The sequence below is a fragment of the Bufo bufo genome, chromosome 5 (assembly GCF_905171765.1).
Source record: "Bufo bufo chromosome 5, aBufBuf1.1, whole genome shotgun sequence".
Lineage (NCBI taxonomy): Eukaryota > Metazoa > Chordata > Amphibia > Anura > Bufonidae > Bufo > Bufo bufo.
Window position 1 is genome coordinate 198,570,590 of NC_053393.1, and position 20,266 is coordinate 198,590,855.

General features: G+C 42.9%; 1 protein-coding gene across 5 annotated transcripts in view; it reads left to right on the forward strand.

Moving 5' to 3' along the window:
• Positions 1-20,266, forward strand: part of ZNF236 (zinc finger protein 236) — a 154,701-nt gene that overhangs the window by 39,288 nt on the left and 95,147 nt on the right. For 4 of the 5 annotated variants that reach the window (XR_005779072.1, XM_040432600.1, XM_040432602.1 and 1 more), the window contains exons 9-12: positions 932-1,138; positions 2,755-2,968; positions 5,477-5,755; positions 15,618-15,821. Coding sequence is in view for 4 of the 5 variants with exons in the window: in XM_040432600.1 (XP_040288534.1) it covers positions 932-1,138; positions 2,755-2,968; positions 5,477-5,755; positions 15,618-15,821 (904 nt within the window). In the remaining variant the exon portion in view is untranslated. The remainder of the gene's footprint in view (positions 1-931; positions 1,139-2,754; positions 2,969-5,476; positions 5,756-15,617; positions 15,822-20,266) is intronic. The other variant, XM_040432601.1, reaches the window with a different exon arrangement.

Consider the following 20,266-nt stretch of genomic DNA (forward strand, 5'->3'; position numbering starts at 1 on the left):
TGATGGTGCTCCTAGGGATCATCAAAGATTTGGATATTTTTTTTATAACCCAATCCTATCTTGTACTTCTCAACAACATTGTCCCTTACTTGTTTGGAGAGTTCCTTGGTCTTCATGGCAGTGTTTGGTTAGTGATGCCTCTTGCTTAGGTGTTGCAGCCTTTGGGGCCTTTCACAAAAGGTGTGTATATGTAATGACAGATCATGTGACACTTAGATTGCACACAGGTGGACATCATTTCACTAATTATGTGCTTTGTGAAGGTAATTGGTTGCGCCAGAGCTTTTTCTGGGCTTCCTAACAAAGGGGGTGAATACATACGCACATGCCAATTTTCTGCTTTCTATTTCTAAACAATAGTTTTATTTATGTATTTTTCTCATTTCACTTCATCAACTTAGACTATTGTGTTCTGATCCATCACATAAAGTTCAGATTAACAAAACATTGAACTTAACGCTGTAATGTAACAAAATACGAAAAAATTCAAGGGGGGTGAATACTTTTGCAAGGCACTGTATATTGTGCTAGTTATTTTTCCATGTGTTAATTACATCTTCTAGTCTCCTCTGTATATAAAGATTAAACCTGGTAGACTGAAGTTGGAAGCAGAGTAAATTACTCCATCTAACACAGTTGGCGGAGCGCGGAACAGCTTCCCTTTCAGCCTAACAAAAAAGGATTAAATGTAGTTGAAAGACAAAAAGTCGCACAGAGATCAAATTAAACTATTACAGAAAGGCAATGGGCATCACAGGCTAGTCAAGGCAACACATTTGCCAGGCTTGTTCATGAGTGTCTTGAAACATTTGTTACTATTCGTCCTTTTTAGAATTTACAATTGTAGCCTGTTGTGTACATCTTCTATATTGTTTTGCTCTTTTTCTGATAAAACAGGAGTTGACTTTAATTAGTTATATATTTTTTCCAGCAGGCAGTAGTTTTTCGCCCTGTGCCAGCTCAGACAGACACAGCAGGCGTATCTGCTTCTGGGCAACAAGGACAGCAGCCGGTTGTGACAGATGTTATCGAGCAGATTTTAGAGCTGGACGAGCCAGTTTCTATAGAAAGTCATCAAAATCAACCATCGGGACAACCATTGAACATTACAGTGGGGATTAATCAAGACATTTTACAGGTGTGTATAAAAGGCATAATAGGTTTTCTCTATTAGAATGTAAATGTATCTGCATGCTTATATACCCAGGAACAAATGATTCCCAAGCCCACGTATTCCAAGTGCAAGATGCCATATGTGTAATGCTATATACCCATTATATCTCACTAGAACATTCGTTCAGCCGTTAAAAATCTGTCTGTTTGCATGTGTTTGCTTTGAATCCCTTCATCTGACGGCTTATGTGTAGCTCTTATCTCCTGACCTCCTAAACACTCATTATAGCTCAATTCGTGTCCAACTGAAAAGAATGTGACAGCTTGCAGACTGATTTTTAACCCATGTATCTCAGAACATTTTTTAATAAGCACCAATTGAAAAAAATGATTTTTGGCCCAAGATGAGTAAAATGCAATCATAGAAAAGTGTATATAGCCTTTAAGTATTCTTTTCTGTTGAATTGAATATGCAGTGGCTAGATTAGCTAGTTTATACTGACCTATTAAGTGACTAATGAAAGTTATGCTTTAATGCTAGACATTTGGTAATATTTACTTGGTAATTTACAGCTGGGTAATTTATATATGCAACGGTTTCACAGTTTTCAGTGAACTTATTAAAATAAGTTGCATGATGTACTGATCTGCCTTGATTTCAGAAGGCGGTCCAGAATTGTTATTTCACAGAGAATGCAAGTAGTTATTAACACAGATCTGTCAGGAGAGGTGGCATATCCCTTTCAAAGGTTATGTTCAAATGGTTTTAATGGGGTCTTCACCCTGGGCCCTCACAATCAGCTGTTTGAGAAAGCACTGGCACTTGCAGCTTTGCCTAGGTAGTGTGACCTCACATTCATCGGTCACATGGCCTAGGTGCAACTGCCATACCAAGCACAACTGCTATACAGTGTAGCCCATCAGCTAAAAAAAAATCTCAGAAAATCCCTTTAATGCATTAAAAATCGTCTATTTCTAATGTACAGTCTGGAGCATTCCTCTTATCTCCAGTGCTCCACTATTCTACCCTACTTTTTTGTCTCTGGAGTGATGGTGTTTCACATGCTGGGCAGCAAATAATGCAGGTCAATGAGTAAAAGAATAGCTGAGCACACCGGGAATAATTACAGCACTACTTTTGCAATATGTAATAGTGGAGCATGATGTAAAGTAGAGCTGGTTTAGTTGCCCATAGCGACCAATCAGATTCCACCTTTCATTTTCCAAAGGAGCCGTGAAAAATGAAAGGTGGAATCTGTTTGGTTTCTATGGGCAACTAAGCCAGTTCTACTTTACACCAGTTTGATAAATCTCCCCCAATGCCTATAAGAAGAGAGAGGAGTCATGGGAACTGAAGGTCTTTACATTGGTAATCCTATACACGGCAAGCCCTAGCAGCAGTGAAACAAAGGTGCTGTAGAGAGCTACACAAGATATTGAAAAATAACTACTGCTGATCTCTAGTGACATTATCTAGTGATATTATCAGACACACAGGGGTATTTTTCTGTATATTTGGTAAACTCTGAAAACCCCTTTAATTCTGAACGTCAGTTAAAGAATTTTGTTAATTATATTCCTTTATGATAGGAGCGAATTAATTGATTACAGAACTTTGTCTTTTTGATACCGTCCTGTTAGCAAGCTTTAGAAAACAGTGGACTGTCATCCATACCGGTTGCTCCACTTCCTAGCGATCCCAGCCAAGGAAAGACAACCATTCAAGAAATTGAATGTATATCAAGTCAGCAGATGGACTGCAGCGACCAAGGGCCTGCACTAGAACCAGAAGATCAGAATAAAGCCGAGAAACATGAAAAAAGAATCTTTAAAAAGAAATCTGCATTTGCACAAGGTAAAGCATTGACAGACCTGCGCGTCATGTTTCAGAAGGGCAGCTTGTCTGCGCAGTTATTGCACGACTCAATTAAAATGTCGTAATTGGCTCACACTTGAGCAATTACTGTCTTTTTAATTGTGATGAATTGTATTTCAAAGATGGTAGTTGTCTGCAGGATCTGCGCGTTTGTTCTTTCTAGTTCTCGCTTCTGTAACCTGGAGAGACACACATTTACTTACTAACTTCCATAAAAGAGGATCTGTCATCATGCCGGACATGCCTCTTTAGTAAAAGTAGACATTCCCCTGGAAATCATTATGGAGCATATTTTTAGAGCTCTGCATCATAATGTTCCTCTGTTATTCCTCTTAGATATTTATGAAGAAGTTGACAACTGGGGGTTGCCATTTCTCCTTGTCGAAGGGGTGTGTCGCTACACGGTCTGGCACTGTCAGAACAGTTTGGACAGTGTGAGAGTGCGCAAGGACACACTTCCAACCGGTAACACTCAGTTGTCAGTTTATTTAGAGATTTTTAGGAGGAATAACAAAGGAACCGCCCAATACAGAGTTTTATGAAAAGTATACCTAGTGTTAAAGGGGTTGTCAGGTTTTAGGAGCAAACTGTACAACTCAGGAGATCCATTTGTAATAAATAATAGATTATTACTTACCTAACAGATCCTTGGTTCTCCCAGCGGGGCTCTGTGTTCCCGGCTGCAGTGGTGACGTCACATTGAGAAGATGTGACTGTTGCAGCCAATTATGTGATTGATCACATGTTGTAGATATGATATCACCCCTGCAGCTGGGAAAACAGAGCCTTGGCGGGAGAAGTGGAGCGGTGTTGCGGAACTGTCCGGTACGGAATTGTCTATTCTTTTACTGGCTGATTCCGTTTAAAGGGGTTGTAATAAATAATATCGCTCATCAAATTTTTTGTGTATTTGAGCCAAGATTGACACACATGATTAGTCTTGCCTCTCCCTATGCTTCTTCAAGTATGAGCCGGGATTCCTGGCATGATGAGCCGTCTGCTTCAGAGGCTTCAGCGTATTCTCTGCTTCTCAGAGGAAATACTGAGCCAGTGATAAGAGAGTGAGACAGCGTTACTGTAATTGCTGAGGTGGACACAGAAAAGCTGTTCAATAGAAACAGCAGGTGGAGCTATGCTACTATTATCATGCACACGACCGTATGTGTTTTTGCAGTCCGCAAATCGCGGATCCACAAAACATAGATCGCGGCCATGTGCATGCTGCCATTTTCTTTTTCACTTCCGTCAGCAAAACGGACAAGAATAGGCAAATGGCATTTATCACGTAGAGAAAGTTAATACAAGGCACTTACTAGTGTATTGTTATTATTCATATTGCTTCTTTTACTGGCTGGATTCATTTTTCTATCACATTATACACTGCTTGTTTCCATGGTTACAGACCACCCTGCAACGGTGGCCGTGCTTGCACACTATAGGAAAAAGCACCAGCCTATATGCGCTCCCACGGTCCTGGCCACCAGAGAGGCCAGCCGTTTTTCCTGTAGTGTGCAAGCACGACCACCACTGGTGGATTACAGGGTGGTTGTAACCATGGAAACGAGCAGTGTATAATGTGATGGAAAAATGAATCCAGCCAGCAAAGGAGGCAATATGGACGATCACAATACCCCTTTCAATAAGTGTCAGGAGTTCAGAAATAGAGTCTATACATAGTAGCCCTCCCTCATTCTGTTCTATTCATTATCGGTAGCTCATTCCTGATTATAGATGTGCTGGCAGTAGCTGGGCATCTTTCATCCTGATGTAAGATGCCCATGAGCTGATGAATGATCCTCTGCTCGTTTAACGGCTCATCGATTTCTATGAACGCTTGTTCCTAATAATTTGGCTGATTATCGTGCGGTCTCGTAGCAGCTTAAAATGGAAACTAAGATAACTGTGCAGCTTGGCTGAAAAAACCTAAGGGCTGTTTCAGACGGGTGTGTCCAGTGCAAATCACGATCTGTGTGTGTGAGTGCGTTTCTCTTTTATGGACACTGCTCTTTTCACAGGAGCGCATGGCATGATACTGATTTATAATGCTGTGTGTCTCTGCATGACCTAACTCCTAAAGAATTACACTGACAGCATTATGTGATTTCCGCACTGGACACGCTCATCTGAAAGAGCCTCTTTATGACAAAAACTGCTGAAATTTTTTAATAAAGACCAATTGAAAAAGTCATTTTTAGCCCCAAATGAGTAAAATGCAACCATACAAAAAATTGAACAACCCATTACAGAGTTGCCAAAACCATCCCCTATTCTTTCATAACCCCTTTAAGAGTAATATATACAGTATAACTGAGTTATACAAATATGTGACACATTACCTCTTCATTTGCATTGACGCCTACCCTGACCACATGCTTTATAACACTTGTTCTGGACTAACAATTATGAATCCCAAATTCGTATCACTGGTACATAGACTTCTCTGGCATTTCCTAAATAACTAACCATCTTTTTTTCAACAATCATTAGTTTCAGGTTCAGTTCGAGAGGAGAGTGGCGTCCGATGGCATGTTTGCACCTACTGTGAAAAGGAGTTTAAGAAGCCCAGTGACTTGGTTCGACACATTCGAATACACACTCATGAGAAGCCATTTAAGTGTATGCAGTGCTTTAGGGCGTTTGCTGTGAAGAGCACCCTCACTGCTCACATAAAGACGCACACGGGCATCAAGGCTTTTAAGTGCGAATTCTGCATGAAGTGCTTTTCTACCTCTGGAAGTTTAAAGGTTCACATCCGCCTGCACACTGGTAAGTAGCCAGACTTATATGTCCGCTTAAAGGAACGCTGCATCTGAGAAACGCATGGTAAACGAGTAATCTTGCTCCCACTTTTGGTCAGCCGGCAAAATTTTCGATATGTTCCTGAAACAGGCTTGTAGAAGCCCTGCAGAGAACACAGGGTTAATCTCCTCCATTTTCAGATGGGGAATGACTGTGGGGCAGGGTTTAGCAAAGGGAGGGTCAAGCACTGCTTCCTTGTCAAACAACTGATCGGCGGGGCCCCCGGTGTCGGACTCCCGACAATCAGATATTGATGACCTATCCTGAGGATAGGTCATCAATATAAATTAGTGCACTACCCCTTTAACTTTGTTACATGATAACTGCCATTTGCTGACTTCCATACAGAGATACAGCAAGAGCGATGTCTGTCTGCTGATAAGGTTACCAGGAGACAGATGGGATCCCTCTGCCACGTACTGTAGGAAACTTTCAGGTCAGACCTGAAGGTTCCTACAGACACAGATCCGAAGTACCTGCTGTCATATTACAGGTCCGGGGTTATTTGTGCAAGCCCCGAACCTGTTATACTTTTCCCTGTTTTCATAACTGTATAGCACAGCTTCAGGGCGGGAGTGTATGCTCTGGAGCTGTTCTATAGGAGGAACGAGGTGGCCGGGAGAGGAGCATATCCAATCTCCGACTATAATACATAGAGCGGTGGCCGGGGACGGGAAAACATGTACTGGCCTGTATGTGCGCCACCGTATGTGCATTACAGAGGTGGATGTAACCCCTAGAGACGAGCAGGGTCTAAAATAGGGAAGAGAAGCATTATTGAAAATAGAAATATATTAATAAGTGATTGTAAATACAATAAACACACAATAAATATGACTTTATGAGCCGAGACAACCCCTTTAAAAGTAAGCTGGTGGGATATTTTAGTTATCTCTATTTTTTGCATTTTTTCTTCTCATTCCCCTTTAAAAGGAACTTTACAGATTTGTTAAGAATCCTAGTTCTGGTCTGGGGTTCCTTAGAAGACGGCAGCAGCTACAGATGTCTCCTTTACAGTAGGGATGACAAACTCATCCTGTTCAAAATGCTTGCCAGAGGTATAGGCAAACAGCCAACAAATGTTGGCCATTTAGTACAATTACAGAATGCTTTGCCCTCCCCTACACCAAGCATCTTTAAGGTAGTAATGGGTCTCACGGTTACCACTGAGTAAAAATAATGTAAGGGATTCCCACTAATCACTTGGAAATCACTGTTCTAAGTGTCGCTGTTTATTTCACTGTAGAATATAGGAGGACCTCTTAATCAGTACTGCTGACTAGTGTTTGCTGAAGGTCCCAGTCATTGACCCACACGCAATTTATCACCTACCATTTGGATAAGCCATACATTTATTTTTTGGGAAAATAAAATGCCTCTAAAATCATTTTCCAGGGACATACATGTTTTTAAAAAGGGCCACAAGGATTGGAAACCTAAAATCTTACCCTAATCGATCCCTGCCAGTGCGTTGCCGATTCTGGTCTGCTCCTTGCTGCTCTCCGCTTCCGAGTACCAATCAGCCAATCACTGACCTTAGTGGTAACCTGTAGATAAGGAGAGAGTTTCACAGCAGCATATCCAGTGTGACTTTTTATTTGGGGACCAAGAGTGCACACACAAATAAACGACGTTTCGGCTACACAGTAGCCTTTCTCAAGTATACTGGTACAAAATTCATTGAACATATAAATACTATAATGAGCCCCCCATGTGACAAAATATAACCAGTAAGGAAGACATACTGCTTAATATCACCTGTGTGCTAATTAAAACCATCGTTGCTGCCAATAGAAATGTTGCTTCAAAGGTCGAAAGTATCTGTTATTCATTAGGCAGCCTCCAGCTGCACCTCCACACTGGCCATACCTGTCGGCGTCTCTATGGTCCTACCGCGCATGTCCGTGATGTCATCCCGTCTGTGAGTGGGAGGGACGCCGTCGCCACTGTCAGCCAAGAGGCCGCTCTCCTCTCCAAGCAAGCGCCGCATGTGAACCAATAGACAACGTATACTTGAGAAAGGCTACTGTGTAGCCGAAACGTCGTTTATTTGTGTGTGCACTCTTGGTCCCCAAATAAAAAGTCACACTGGATATGCTGCTGTGAAACTCTCTCCTTATCTACTTGTACTTATGGGATGGCGTTGGATTGGCGGTTCCACCACGGCTGATGCATTTCGGACAGGTCAAAACATCCATTTTGTGCTGCTCTACAACTATTTTTTACTACTTAGTGGTAACCTGTCTCAGCCAGTGATTGATTGAGCGGGCCTTTCCTATACGTTGAGCTGGGACCAGGAAGTGCAGAGTCCATGTGCTTTTTTTTTTTTTTAAATCTCTTTGGAAAACCCCTTTAATGTTATGTTAATTTCTCATGTAGAATACAGCTTGCCCTGGATATAGAATTTTTTGGGCTAATTTTATAAAGTTTTTGTCCCATAGCCATCCATTGTTTTTTGGCCCTGTTGTGAAAAATGTAAATGTTATATGTTTTTATGGTATTTTTACATTATTTTTTTTACCATGCCTTTTTTTCATGTTGATTTTCAGAGGAGATTGCATACTTTCTGTAGAAAAACTCATGGTTTTCTAAAACACGCTATTTGTTTAAAAAAAAGTGTGATAAAATAATAAAAGAATATATACCGATCACTGACACATTGTCTCTTCTCCCTTCCTGGCTGGCTAGTTAGTGAGCGAACCAGGAAGGAGGCAGAATAGAGGTGATAGTTCTTGCTTTTATAATCAGACATAGGCCAGTGTGAAATTATTATAAGACTGCTCAGACACCCTCCACTCTCCCTATCTCCTGGATGGCTAGCTCGTTAGTGAGCGAGACGAAAAAGGGGGAGATCAGAGGTGGCAGTGCTTAATATAATAATCATACTTGGGAGCAGAAGAATATGTGATAGAAAAACTCAAACATCGCGTACATCAGGTTTTTTAGCAGCAGCAGTCAGGCTGAGGACAAGCTGTTCTTCTAGCCTGCATGAAACCTGTATGCAACGTCTACTGAGCACTGATAGCTGCTGCATGTGGATTTTCCCTTGCAAGAGCCAGTTGCTGTTGGCATAGAGGCACATAAGTATGCTGCATTTCCTAATAAAAGGGGTTTCTCTGAACCCGGACATACGCATAATTTCACCCAGGCACCCCCCTGATGTTGGCATCGGAGCATTTCATGCTTCGATGCTCTCCTTTGCCCTGCGCTGGATCGCGCAGGGCAAGGGCTCTTTCATTTACAATAACACACTGCCGGGCGAAGGCTTCCGCCAAGCAGTGTGTTTGGTAACGTCACCGGCTCTTAGAGGCTAGGGCAGCACTAAAGCCCACCCATCAGTGCCGGTGACGTCACCAGGTTCACTGCTGGGTGGAAGCCTCCGCCTGGCAGCCCCATGGAGAGCCCGATACATCACCGGAACTTCAAAAAATGCCTTTGCCCTGCATGATTTAGCGCAGAGCAAAGGAGAGCATCGGAGCATGAACTGCTCCGATGCTCAAGTCAGGGGGTTGCCTGGGTGAAAATAGGGATATGTCCGGGTTCAGCTCTGAACCCCGACAACCCCTTTAAGTGTTCTAGAAAAGTCAGAGAACCTGTCAGCACAAAGTCAGTCTCCAAACCTCCCCAATTGGCCCATGGTGTCCATGATGGTGTTCTCATATGGTTCTTCTGTCTTCCAAATGCAGTGAAAATCATCTATTCACCGGTGTATGCTAATCAGCAGTTTGAAAGAAGTCAGTACCTTCTTGGCTGAAGTCAAGGTTGCCACATCCAAATCCTATCCTGCTCCTTCTCTTTTAATTGACGTTCCCTAGGAGGTGCTAGGTAACGTCAATCAAAGGAGAAGGGGCAAGATTTGGGTGTGGCAACTATGACTTCAGGCAAGAAGGTGCCAGTCTCCTTGACTTCAAACAGCTGATTAGCATACAGCGGGAGCAGTGAATAAAGATGAAGATGGAAGAACAATATAAGAACACCATCAGGGACACCATGGTCCGAATGGTAAAGGGGTTTTCCAGGAATGATTTATAATGCCTGCCCACAATATTTCCTAGAATGTGAGCAGGACTGGTTGCCACCTCTTTCAGAGACATCTAGGGGGAGGGGGGGGGGGGAGATGTACACTCGCTATACACTACACTGCTCTACAAAAGATGGCAATGATGTGATCCTGCCTATGATATGTGATCATAGCTGAGCAGCCTGACAGGAACCCTGGCCAATGTGTAGTGTTTGCAAGTGACAGAGGTTAGTGTGTAGTGAGGCCCCATCCCCTAAACCTCCTAGGCAGCTTTGCAAGTGGTAGCAACCATTTCTTCTTACATTCTAGGTTGCTGGCAGCTATTTAAAATAATTTCTGGAGAACCCCTTTAAGGCAGTCGAGGCGGTACTGACAGGTTCCCTTTCATAAAATTGCTTGCCCTGCACTTGTATTAAAAAACAAAACAAAAAAAAAGTGTACAGTCGCACAAGTGATAATATTGCTTCCGATATTACCATCTTGCTCACACCTCCTTTATAGACCTAATAATATAAATGAAGCATATTTAAGCGAACACTACGTGTGCTGTTTGTACATACACTCCAGTAAAATGACTGATGTGGCCCTCAGTCTAAGAAAGGTTATTTGCCCTGGTATAAGCTGTGTTACTACCGCCATCAGCTAACCACTTTATTCCTGTCAGTGACACACTATAGCATTGGATAAGCTTGACTTCCACCAGCGCACACACCTTTTTTAACAAAATTCCAGCTCGCATAAAAAAGATGGATTGATATATATGATGTAGAGTTGAAGAAGAAAATGACTACTACAAATTGCCGTGAAGCTCTCAAAACCTTGCTCTTGGCCATAGAACGCAGGATTGATGGAATGATAATGTCAATGGCTATAGAGAAAATACATTATTTAATTTGCCTTAAAAGTATCCTATAAATCTGTCAGAAGGCACACGAAAGCAAAATAGCACAGATCTTTCAACGGACCCTAGTATTAAAGTGTCATGTACAAAATCGGGCTGGAGAGTGTAATATGAATAGCTTCACAAAGTAAATCTATCCTACTCTTGTTTGATAAAACTTAATTGTTATGTGTCAATGGCTTCAACCTTTTACACTGAACGTGGATCATTTCACCAGTTTTCACAGGGCTGTCTGTATCATTAAAAAAAAGAAAACTCAGGCGTCGACTTAGATCCAGTTTGGACCATGCTAAACAGCTGACAGTGTTAAGCAGGGGCTGAGGAGAGTAGTATAAATATACCTGAAACTGCACTTGACATAGGGCTTCACTCTGAAGTGCTTTCTGCATTGAACTGCTTGACAGCCACACCCTTTTTTTGCTGACCGCTGTAGTGGTCTCCTGGTTGGATTCTACCAGTGTCACCCAGAATAAAGGGGAGGGGCTGTGAAGTAGCTAATTTTGCAAAGAACACTTCATAGTAAAGCCCCGCCCTGGCCACTTGCAGGAGAAGAATCTGGCAGTATAAAACATATTATTCACACTACTCCTGATGTGAAAAGCTCCACAAAAGGTATATTTGTATTGTTCTCCACATCCCCTAGTTAGTCCTGTGAACAGTTTAGCATGGGCAACACTTCTGAATGATTATTTTTTAAGAAGTGTCTTCCCTTCTATTTGTGAAAAATGTGTTTTTCACTCTCTTCTCCACTTCCAGTAGACACTCGAATCCGCTTCCGCATCACTTTTCCAGAAGTTATAGCATATACTTCCCTAGTACTCACAGCAGACCTCTTCACTTACCCTATAATCACACCAGATCTACATCCCCACCTACCTCAGTAGACAGCCACAGCGCCTGCCATTCTGTTCATACTGAGAAACATTACAAAATGGGCACTACCAGTTTATAGACTAAATATGCATCTTGTTGTAAGCTGAAAATTAAATGTGACTTATGCAAATAAGCCTGTCTAGTCATCTGCTTCGGGTAATAGTCACACAGTTTGTGCTGTAATCGCGCCCATTGTGGAGTGATTGACGTGCAAAGCATGGTTTGTTGTCATTGCATTAGCTCCTGAAGTCTCATGCCTGCGCTCTTTCTTCCTGCTACCTAAACAAATGCCTCATTCACACGTCCATGTCCGTGATAAAATCTGTGATAAGATGGTTACTGATTCATCCATAAAGATATCCATGAGGGATCAGTGTTTGGTCTGTGTGTCCGTTTTGTGCTCTGTGTGTCCTCCATGTTTCACGGACACTGTGATGCTGAAAATTAATTTTCATAGTATCTCTCCCTAATGGTCCATGAAACACGGATGGCATCCATGCTGCAGTTTTTTTTTTCACAGACCTATAGACTATAGTGGGCGTGAAGGATTAGTGAACAAGTACAAAATAGAACATGCTTCCGTGCTCAAACCACGGACTGTGCTCAAACACAGATGTGTGAATACACACATTAAAATGAATGGGTACGTGTGCTGTCCGTGGAGAACACGCACAGCACATGTCCGTGAATCGCTGACGTGTGAATGAGGCATAACTCTCCCAGCTCATGCCTGGTGAGCCGGAAGAAGCAGCGCAGGAGCTAGAGTTCAGTGGCAAATGTATTGATGCCGGGCTCTGCTCGCCAGGTCAGTCCCACCACAATGGGCGTGATTAAAGCCAGGTGCAGAATGAAATCATAAAGTATCTCTGAAAAAAATGTGAAAAATGGTCTCGTTGTATGTGGATCCAAACTGGCGGAAGTTGAGACCAACACAAGTATGAGGGTTTCAGCAATCCATTAGTCCTGGTCATGATGCTGGTAGGCGAGTCCATTGCAAATATGCAATGGTGGGTAGAGCCTGTTCAGTAGGCAGGTCTAATGCCTAACGCTGGGTTCACACCAGAGCGTTCTGAAAGGAGCGCTCTGTATGCGCGATTGTACGGGCGTTTACAAGCGCGCATACAGAGACAAGTGAACACACATTGTCGCGCGTTCCCGAAAGTCTATGTACGGGAACGCGCGACAAACGCCCAAAAAAACGCTCATGTACTTGTTTGAGCGTCGGGCGTTTTACAGCGCGATCGTACGCGCTGTAAAACGCCCAGGTGAGAACCATTCCCATAGGGAAGCATTGGTTTCTCCTTGTCGAGCGTTTTACAGCGCATAGGAACGCGCTGTAAAACGCTCAGGTCTGAACTGAGGGTAAAGGTTAAATCCGCAGTAGCAGCAGGACGGAGGAGATTTTAAACAGATCTCATCCACACACTGTGCAGAGGTTTCCGAATCAGGTCTGCAGATAACTTGACGTGAGGTGTGGATTATAAATTCCATGTGTACTCGTCCGATTGCCGGGAACGCCTATTGCTGTATTACTAATGGGAAGGAACAAGGGAGAGTATCAGTAACCGCTATGGATTGGCCCACTAGGAATTTTCCCTGTAGGGTCTGTAGCCATCCACTCTGGTTTACAGCCCAGAGTCATGACTGTTCCCTGAAGCAGATGACTGACTAGTCCATGTCATTTGCATAAGCCATGCACTATTAAAACTTGTTTTTTTGCGACTCGATATACTACATACTAGCTTGCCTAGAATTCTGTTAACTAGCAATATATAAAGGATTTGATGGTGAATTCTTTGTGACCGGTTCCTTTGATAGTTTTGATAATATGTGTGACTATTTTACAGCTGTGATTTGCTGTAATAACACAGCCAAGTCACAAGCTAGTCATGTGTCTAGCGTGACTTACATTAAAGTCAATAGAGTCAAAGTCGCACCCAACACAAAATCCGACTCATCTGGATTTTTTGCTACTGTCACATCACTGGGGGCGTTGCTAGGTTAAAACATTCGGGGCCTGGGCCCCTGATGTTTTGTCCCAGGCCCCGAATGTACCGCCTGCCAGCTAGATACAACTGTAGTGGTGTCCTCAGGTCCGCAATACAATTGAATCTAATGCACTGGAAATGCTGAAGGACCTGTGGTAAATCTAATGCACTGGAAGATCTGAAGGACCTGTGATGATATCACAGGTCATGTGACCAGTAAAACAGTGGTTGAGAAGGACCTGCGATGATGTCACCATCATGTGACCAGTGCAGGAGAGGACGGCAGTGAAGAGGAGAAGTCCTGGGTAAGAAGCTGTAGTGATTTCTGTTACATGAGGAGAGGTAAGTGAAGGGAGAGGCAGAGCAATGCTGGGAGTTGTGGTTATTTAACTGGGACTGTATGTTAGGGCTGAAGGGAGGGATGTTATTTACATGGAACTGTGTGTTGGAGGTGGCTGGGGCAAGGTGATTTTATTTAAATGGGACTGTATGTTGGAGGCGGCTGTGGGAGGGGATTGTTATTTACATGGGACTGTATGTTGAAGGGGCTGGGGAGGGAGTGATGTTATTTACATGGGACTGTATTGATAGCGGCTGTGGGAGGAAGTGATGTTACTTACAGGGGACTGAATGTTGGAGGGGGCTGAGGCAGGATGATGTTATTTACATGGGACTGTATGTTGATGGCGGCTGTGGGAGTGATGTTACATGGGACTGAATGTTGGAGGGGGCTGGGGCAGGGTGATGTTATTTACATGGGACTGTATGTTGAAGGCGGCTGTGGGAGGGGATTATGTTATTTACATGGGACTGAATGTTGGAGGTGGCTGTGGGAGGGAGTGATGTTATTTACAGGAGACTGTGTGTCAGAGGGGGCTTGAGGAGGCAGTGATGTTGTTTACATGGAACTGTGTGTTGGAGGCGGCTGTGGGAGGGGCTTATGTTATTTACATGGGACTGTATGTTGAAGGTGGCTGGTGGGGGGGAATGATGTTATTTACATGGGACTGAATGTTGAGGGGGTGATGTTTAAATGAGAATGCATATTGGAGGCGGCAAGGGAGGAGGTGATGTTATTTACATGGGACTGTATTTTGGAGGGGGCTGTACACAGAGAGGAATGTTATTTACATGGGACTTTATATTGGAGGGGGCTGGAGAGATAGTGTGGGTGGAGGAATATAACTACATGGGGCACTGTAGGGGGCATTATAAATACTGGGTGAATTTCAGGGTGAGCATTATAACAGTAGGGAGCAGTATAAATATTGGGGGCACTGTAGGGGTATTATAAATCCAGGGGACATTAGGTGTTCTTAATACTACTGGGGCTCTATAGGAGGGACTTATAGATCCGCCTTATTTCTACTAAGAGCACTATGGGGGGGGGCATTGTTACTACTGAGGGGTCTGTAGAGAGCTTTATTACCACTGGGGGATCAATAGGGGGGCACTAGTTTTTTTTCAGGATAGTATTTGGGGTTATTGGGGGGCACAGCAAGCAGCAAGAGAACACTGTGGGGACTCCGGGTCGGGAGATGATGATAGAAATGTGAGGAAGCTAAGATGTCTGTGTGTCACACTCTGCAGAGACGAGTCGGCTGAAAGAAGTTGTCCGGATCAAATGGAGAAGATTTTCATCAGAGGAGACGTCACCTTGAGGTACTGGATTTCACGGGTATGTGCTGCTGTTTAGCAAGTACAGCGAAATGAGGTGCGTGTGGGGGGGGGGGGGGGGGGTGCGACTTAGAGAACTGGGCCATATTTATTGGGGCTTGAGGCCTGGATCTTTTGAGACCCTAGCAACGCCCCTGCACATCACGCAATGTCATGTGTTACATTGCGACACGGTTGACAAACATTACATGAAATGTCATACGACCCATGTACCGTAAAGTTACTTAATCCTGTGTGATCTTCATTCTTCTTGTTTACTTCTTCATGGTGAAGATTTTGTTAATGCTTCATATCTGTTTTATATTTGCTTTATTAGAGTAAGGAGGACTTTATTTTTACCTTCTTTTATCTTTTTATATTAAACTTTAGGTGTCCGACCTTTTGCTTGTCCTCATTGTGATAAGAAGTTTCGCACTTCAGGCCACAGGAAAACGCATATTGCTTCACATTTTAAACAGTGCGAGTTAAGAAAATTACGACAACAGCGCAAGCCTGGCAAAGTGCGTGCTGGGAAGAGTAATATCTCTGTGTCAGAAGTCCCACTGCAGGAACCGATCCTCATCACTGATCTCGGTAAATTGTCATTTCATTTTCAGCAGAATGTAACAAAGATGGGTATAAGACACTGTTGTTCCAAGTGCATGCATACCTACATTTAAGCCTTACCTCCAACCTGGCAATGCCCACTTGTGGGTGGGGTTTACACAAGCCACACCTCTTTTGGAGATGGGGCAAGACAGATTTGCCAGGATTGTCTGTGAAAATTCTGAGCAGTCCTAGCAAATTCGGGACTGTTGGGAACTAGGCATGGGATTTCACTGTTAGGTCCAGGAAACATGCTGTTGTGATGGCTGCATTTCCCAGAGCGAACTCTGCTCCTCTGACCCAATCTCACAGCATCATCATGACTGATGATGCTTTGCTTTCTGCCCGGCCTACTGTAGTGTACTCATATAATGACGGCACAGTAGAGCCGCCGTCAGCCAGGAACTGACAGTATCATAACTTTGAGTTGGGGTCAGAGCAGCAATGTTCGGTCTGGGAAATGCAGCCATCACCTAATGGTGGGTGAGCAGACGGGGAAGAACGATGTAGCGTTTGCACTGGGGCAGAGACCATTGACTATGCATTTCTTAGCATATATTGTTGCTGTACCTTCTGTGACAGTTTCCAGATTGTTATGCCGTCTTACATGGATAAACATTTTAGACTTCTTGTAGATTGAGTCGCAAATAAAATAGTTTGTCTTTAGCACCCCCTGTTGTAAAACAGAAATGACAGGATACGAGGTTGAAGGGAACCTCTCCGTAGCGTTTCAGTGATTAAACCATCAAATTGCAGTGCTTGTGAATAAAAATTGGCAGTAATTACTATTTGGTAGAAAAAGGAAGTTCTAAAACCATCGCACGTTGTTCACCAGTAGTCATCTGGATGGTGCTGCAGTGGTGACTTGTCGCAATGTCCTTGCTGTTAGAACGCCCACTGTTCCCTGATAGACAAGATAGCTGTAGCTGAGCAGAATGTCAATCACGGAAGAGTGGGCATACTTACAGAGAGGCCATGGTTACTTGTGAGCAGAGCCTAGATGACTGTTGGTGAGCAGCATCTTACGGTATTATAACTTTTTTTCTGCCTTAAAGGGGTTGTCCGGGTTCAGAGCTGAACCCGGACACACCCTTATTTTCACCCAGACAGCCCCCCTGAGGCTAGCATCAGAGCATCTCATGCTCCGATACGCTCCCTTGCCCTGCGCTAGATCACCGGCTCTGATGGGCGGGCTTTAGTGCTGCCCTAGCCGTTTTACTGGCTAGGGCAGCTCTAAATCTCACCCATCAGCCCCATGGAGAGCCCCGGTAGGTCACTGGATCTCCTAAAAATGCCTTTGCCCTGCGCGATTTAGCACAGGGCAAAGGAGAGCATCAGAGCATGAACTGCTCCGATGCTCAAGTCAGGGGGGCTGCCGGGGTGAAAATTGAGGTATGTCCGGGTTCAGCTCTGAACCCGGACAACCCCTTTAAAGGGAATTTGTCCCCCCGATTTGGACTATTATCTACAGTAATACATGAGTAATATTGCAGATAAGGAGTAGAGATCACTATTTTTATTTTAAAACTGCTTTCCTGCTGTCAGCAATCAAAGCTGCACTGAAATCCACAGTCTGTAATACACAGCTGTGCTGTTCTAACAGAATAGAGAGGACTTATGTGCGCATGCACAGCAGTACTGACAATGTATTTCAACGCAGCTCTGAGTGCTGACAGCATGGGAACAGGGGGCAGAAGGAAAATAAAAAATAGTGATCAGCACTCCGTATATGCAGTACTACTCATGTATTAATATAATATAGCTAATGGTTCAAAATCAAAGTGACCAATTCCCTTTAAACTTGAAACTGCCATTTTAAACCAGGGCATGGCTACAGTGTTATTCACAAGCATCATGCCAGTGGTTTAATCACTCAAACGCTACTGACAGGTTCCCTGTAAACTGAGTCTCCATTGACCTATATTTACGAAAATGTAAAGATGATGGTTAAAAAAAAAATAGCAGGCATCTCATAGTGTTACTAGGTAACCAGCATTAGAAATATGACACAGAAGAAAGACTGAATAATACAGATCATTATGTAGGATTAGACCTAACAACAGACCCAGTGAATGAAATTCTGGATCTTAGAACAGATAGCCATAATGAACCAAACATAGGCCTTCTTAAAAAAAAAAAAAAAACATTCATAAAGGAAAATACAGTTATGTATTAAATGAAGCCTGGATATAAATTGAACTGTATAATTACAGAACTGCAATTATATTACTTAACCCCCTGAGGATGCAGCCTAGTTTAGTACTTTAAAGCACAGCAATACTTAGCATTTCAAAAGCCATAACTTTTTTATTTTTCCATCAGCATAGCCATATGAGGGCTTGTTTTATGCGGATGAGTTGTATTTTGGAATGGCAACATTTTGGGGTGCATCTAAGATATTGCCTAACTAAAATATTTTGGGGGTGATGGTGTGAAAAAGCAATGCAATTCCGCCATGGCATATAGGGTTTTGTTTTTTTCAGTGTTTACTGCATGGTAAAAATTAAATTTTAGGTCAGTACAATCAGGGAAATACCATATTGTTTTTTTTTTTATGTTTTACTACTTTTAAGGCTACTTTTCACATATGTGGAAAACTATAAATTTGGCAGGATGTTCCTCTGCTGGATAGTTTTAAATGGGTTGTGTCACTTGGCGTTTATCATGTAGAGAAAGTTAATACAAGCCACTTACTAATGTATTGTGATTGTCCATATTGCCTTCTTTGTTGGCTTGATTCATTTTTCCTTCACATTATACGCAGCTCGTTTCCATGGGTACGACCACCCTGCTATCCATCAGTGGTGGTCGTTTTTGCAGACTATGGGAAAAAGTACAAAACTATGTGTGCTCCCAGAGTCCTGGCCACCAGAGAGGTTGGCAATTTTTCCTATAGTGTGCAGGCACGACCACCACTGATGTACTGCAGGGTGGTCATAACCATGGATACGAGCAGTGTATAATGTGATGGAAAAATGAATCAAGCCACCAAAGGAGGCAATATGGACAATCACAATACTTTAGTAAGTGGCTTGTATTAAAACTCTCTTGCTGAAGTGAGTCAACCCCTTTTAAACTATCTAGCAGAGGAAAGCCTGACAAAGTTCATAGTTTTCCACATAGCCGGAAAGGGCCAGAGCACCACCAAACCTCATTAACTATAATTGGATCCAGTTTTTGTCTGGCCGAATCTAGGCACTCATGCCAGAAACCATCCGGATCCCTGTTCGTTCCCATTGTGGTCAGTGGGCCCGGCAGTGAACGCCATGCTATGCTGGAAACAATGAATTTAGGTAGGCCGTTCTATTGGAACAGCCTTCCGGATAGGTTTAACACATATGTGAAACTAGCCTAAAAAATGAAAAAAGTTCTGTTGGCATATTCTGACAAATAAAAAAAACAAAAAACATTACTCGCCTCACCAATCCCCAGTTGCTTCTGTTCCAACACTGCTCTAGTCCTTGCGGTAGTCCCCACTGCTCTCTGCTTCCTGGTCAATACACCGGAAATGGCTTGGACTTCACACTCAGCCAATCACTGGCTGCAGTAGGGACCTTCCTCAGCCACTTATTGGCTAAAGGGGCAGTCCAAGTCATTTTTTGACATACCCAAGACCCTGGTGCTGCATCAGAACATCAGCAGTGGGGGATCTGAGAGGAGAAAATTAAAACAGTGAGAAGTTTATTGGCAAAATTTACTATCCTTTTTATATGTAATAGAGATCTTTAAATATACATGGATTGAAACAGATGGTGCTGTAAACCGTAGCATTATCAGCTTGATGTCCCAAATGACATTTTACCTTTTATCCTGAACAAATACTGTGAATCTTTTTTTTTTTCTTTCTTCCAATACTGAGATATTGTAATTTTCACTGGATGGGATACTGACAACATTGGATTTTCCATTGGAATTATTAGGAGTTGTCCAGGATCCCCATTTAATTTCTTTTGTCCCCGCTGTTTGCCAAGTATTAGCCAATAGATTTTGCTCATCAGTGAAATGTTTTCAGCCTTCGTTTGACGTATACCACAGGAAAAATTTCCAATGTATTGTATATTAGCAACATATCCCTTTGTATCGGCATACAGTGTGATATGTTGTTCATAGGCTTTCATTGTAAATAAAAATTAAAAAAATTCCACTTTGCATATAATTTTTTGGGCGGAATGGTTTTTCATTGAAAAATATAGTTGACTGCGATTCGCTGTACAGTAAAAAGATAAAGGATAAGCCAACAAAAGTCAAAAGAACACTGTTTTGACCTTTAGGTAGCTGAATGGAGCCCCATGGATACACTTAGTATATATGCTGGGAGCTTTTCCCGAGCGCTATATCATGATGTGAACAAACCCTTACTGTCTGAGTGTAACTAACGCAACTGGATCTCTACGTTATAGACATCTGGGCTGGTGGCCCTCATATGGCTATGC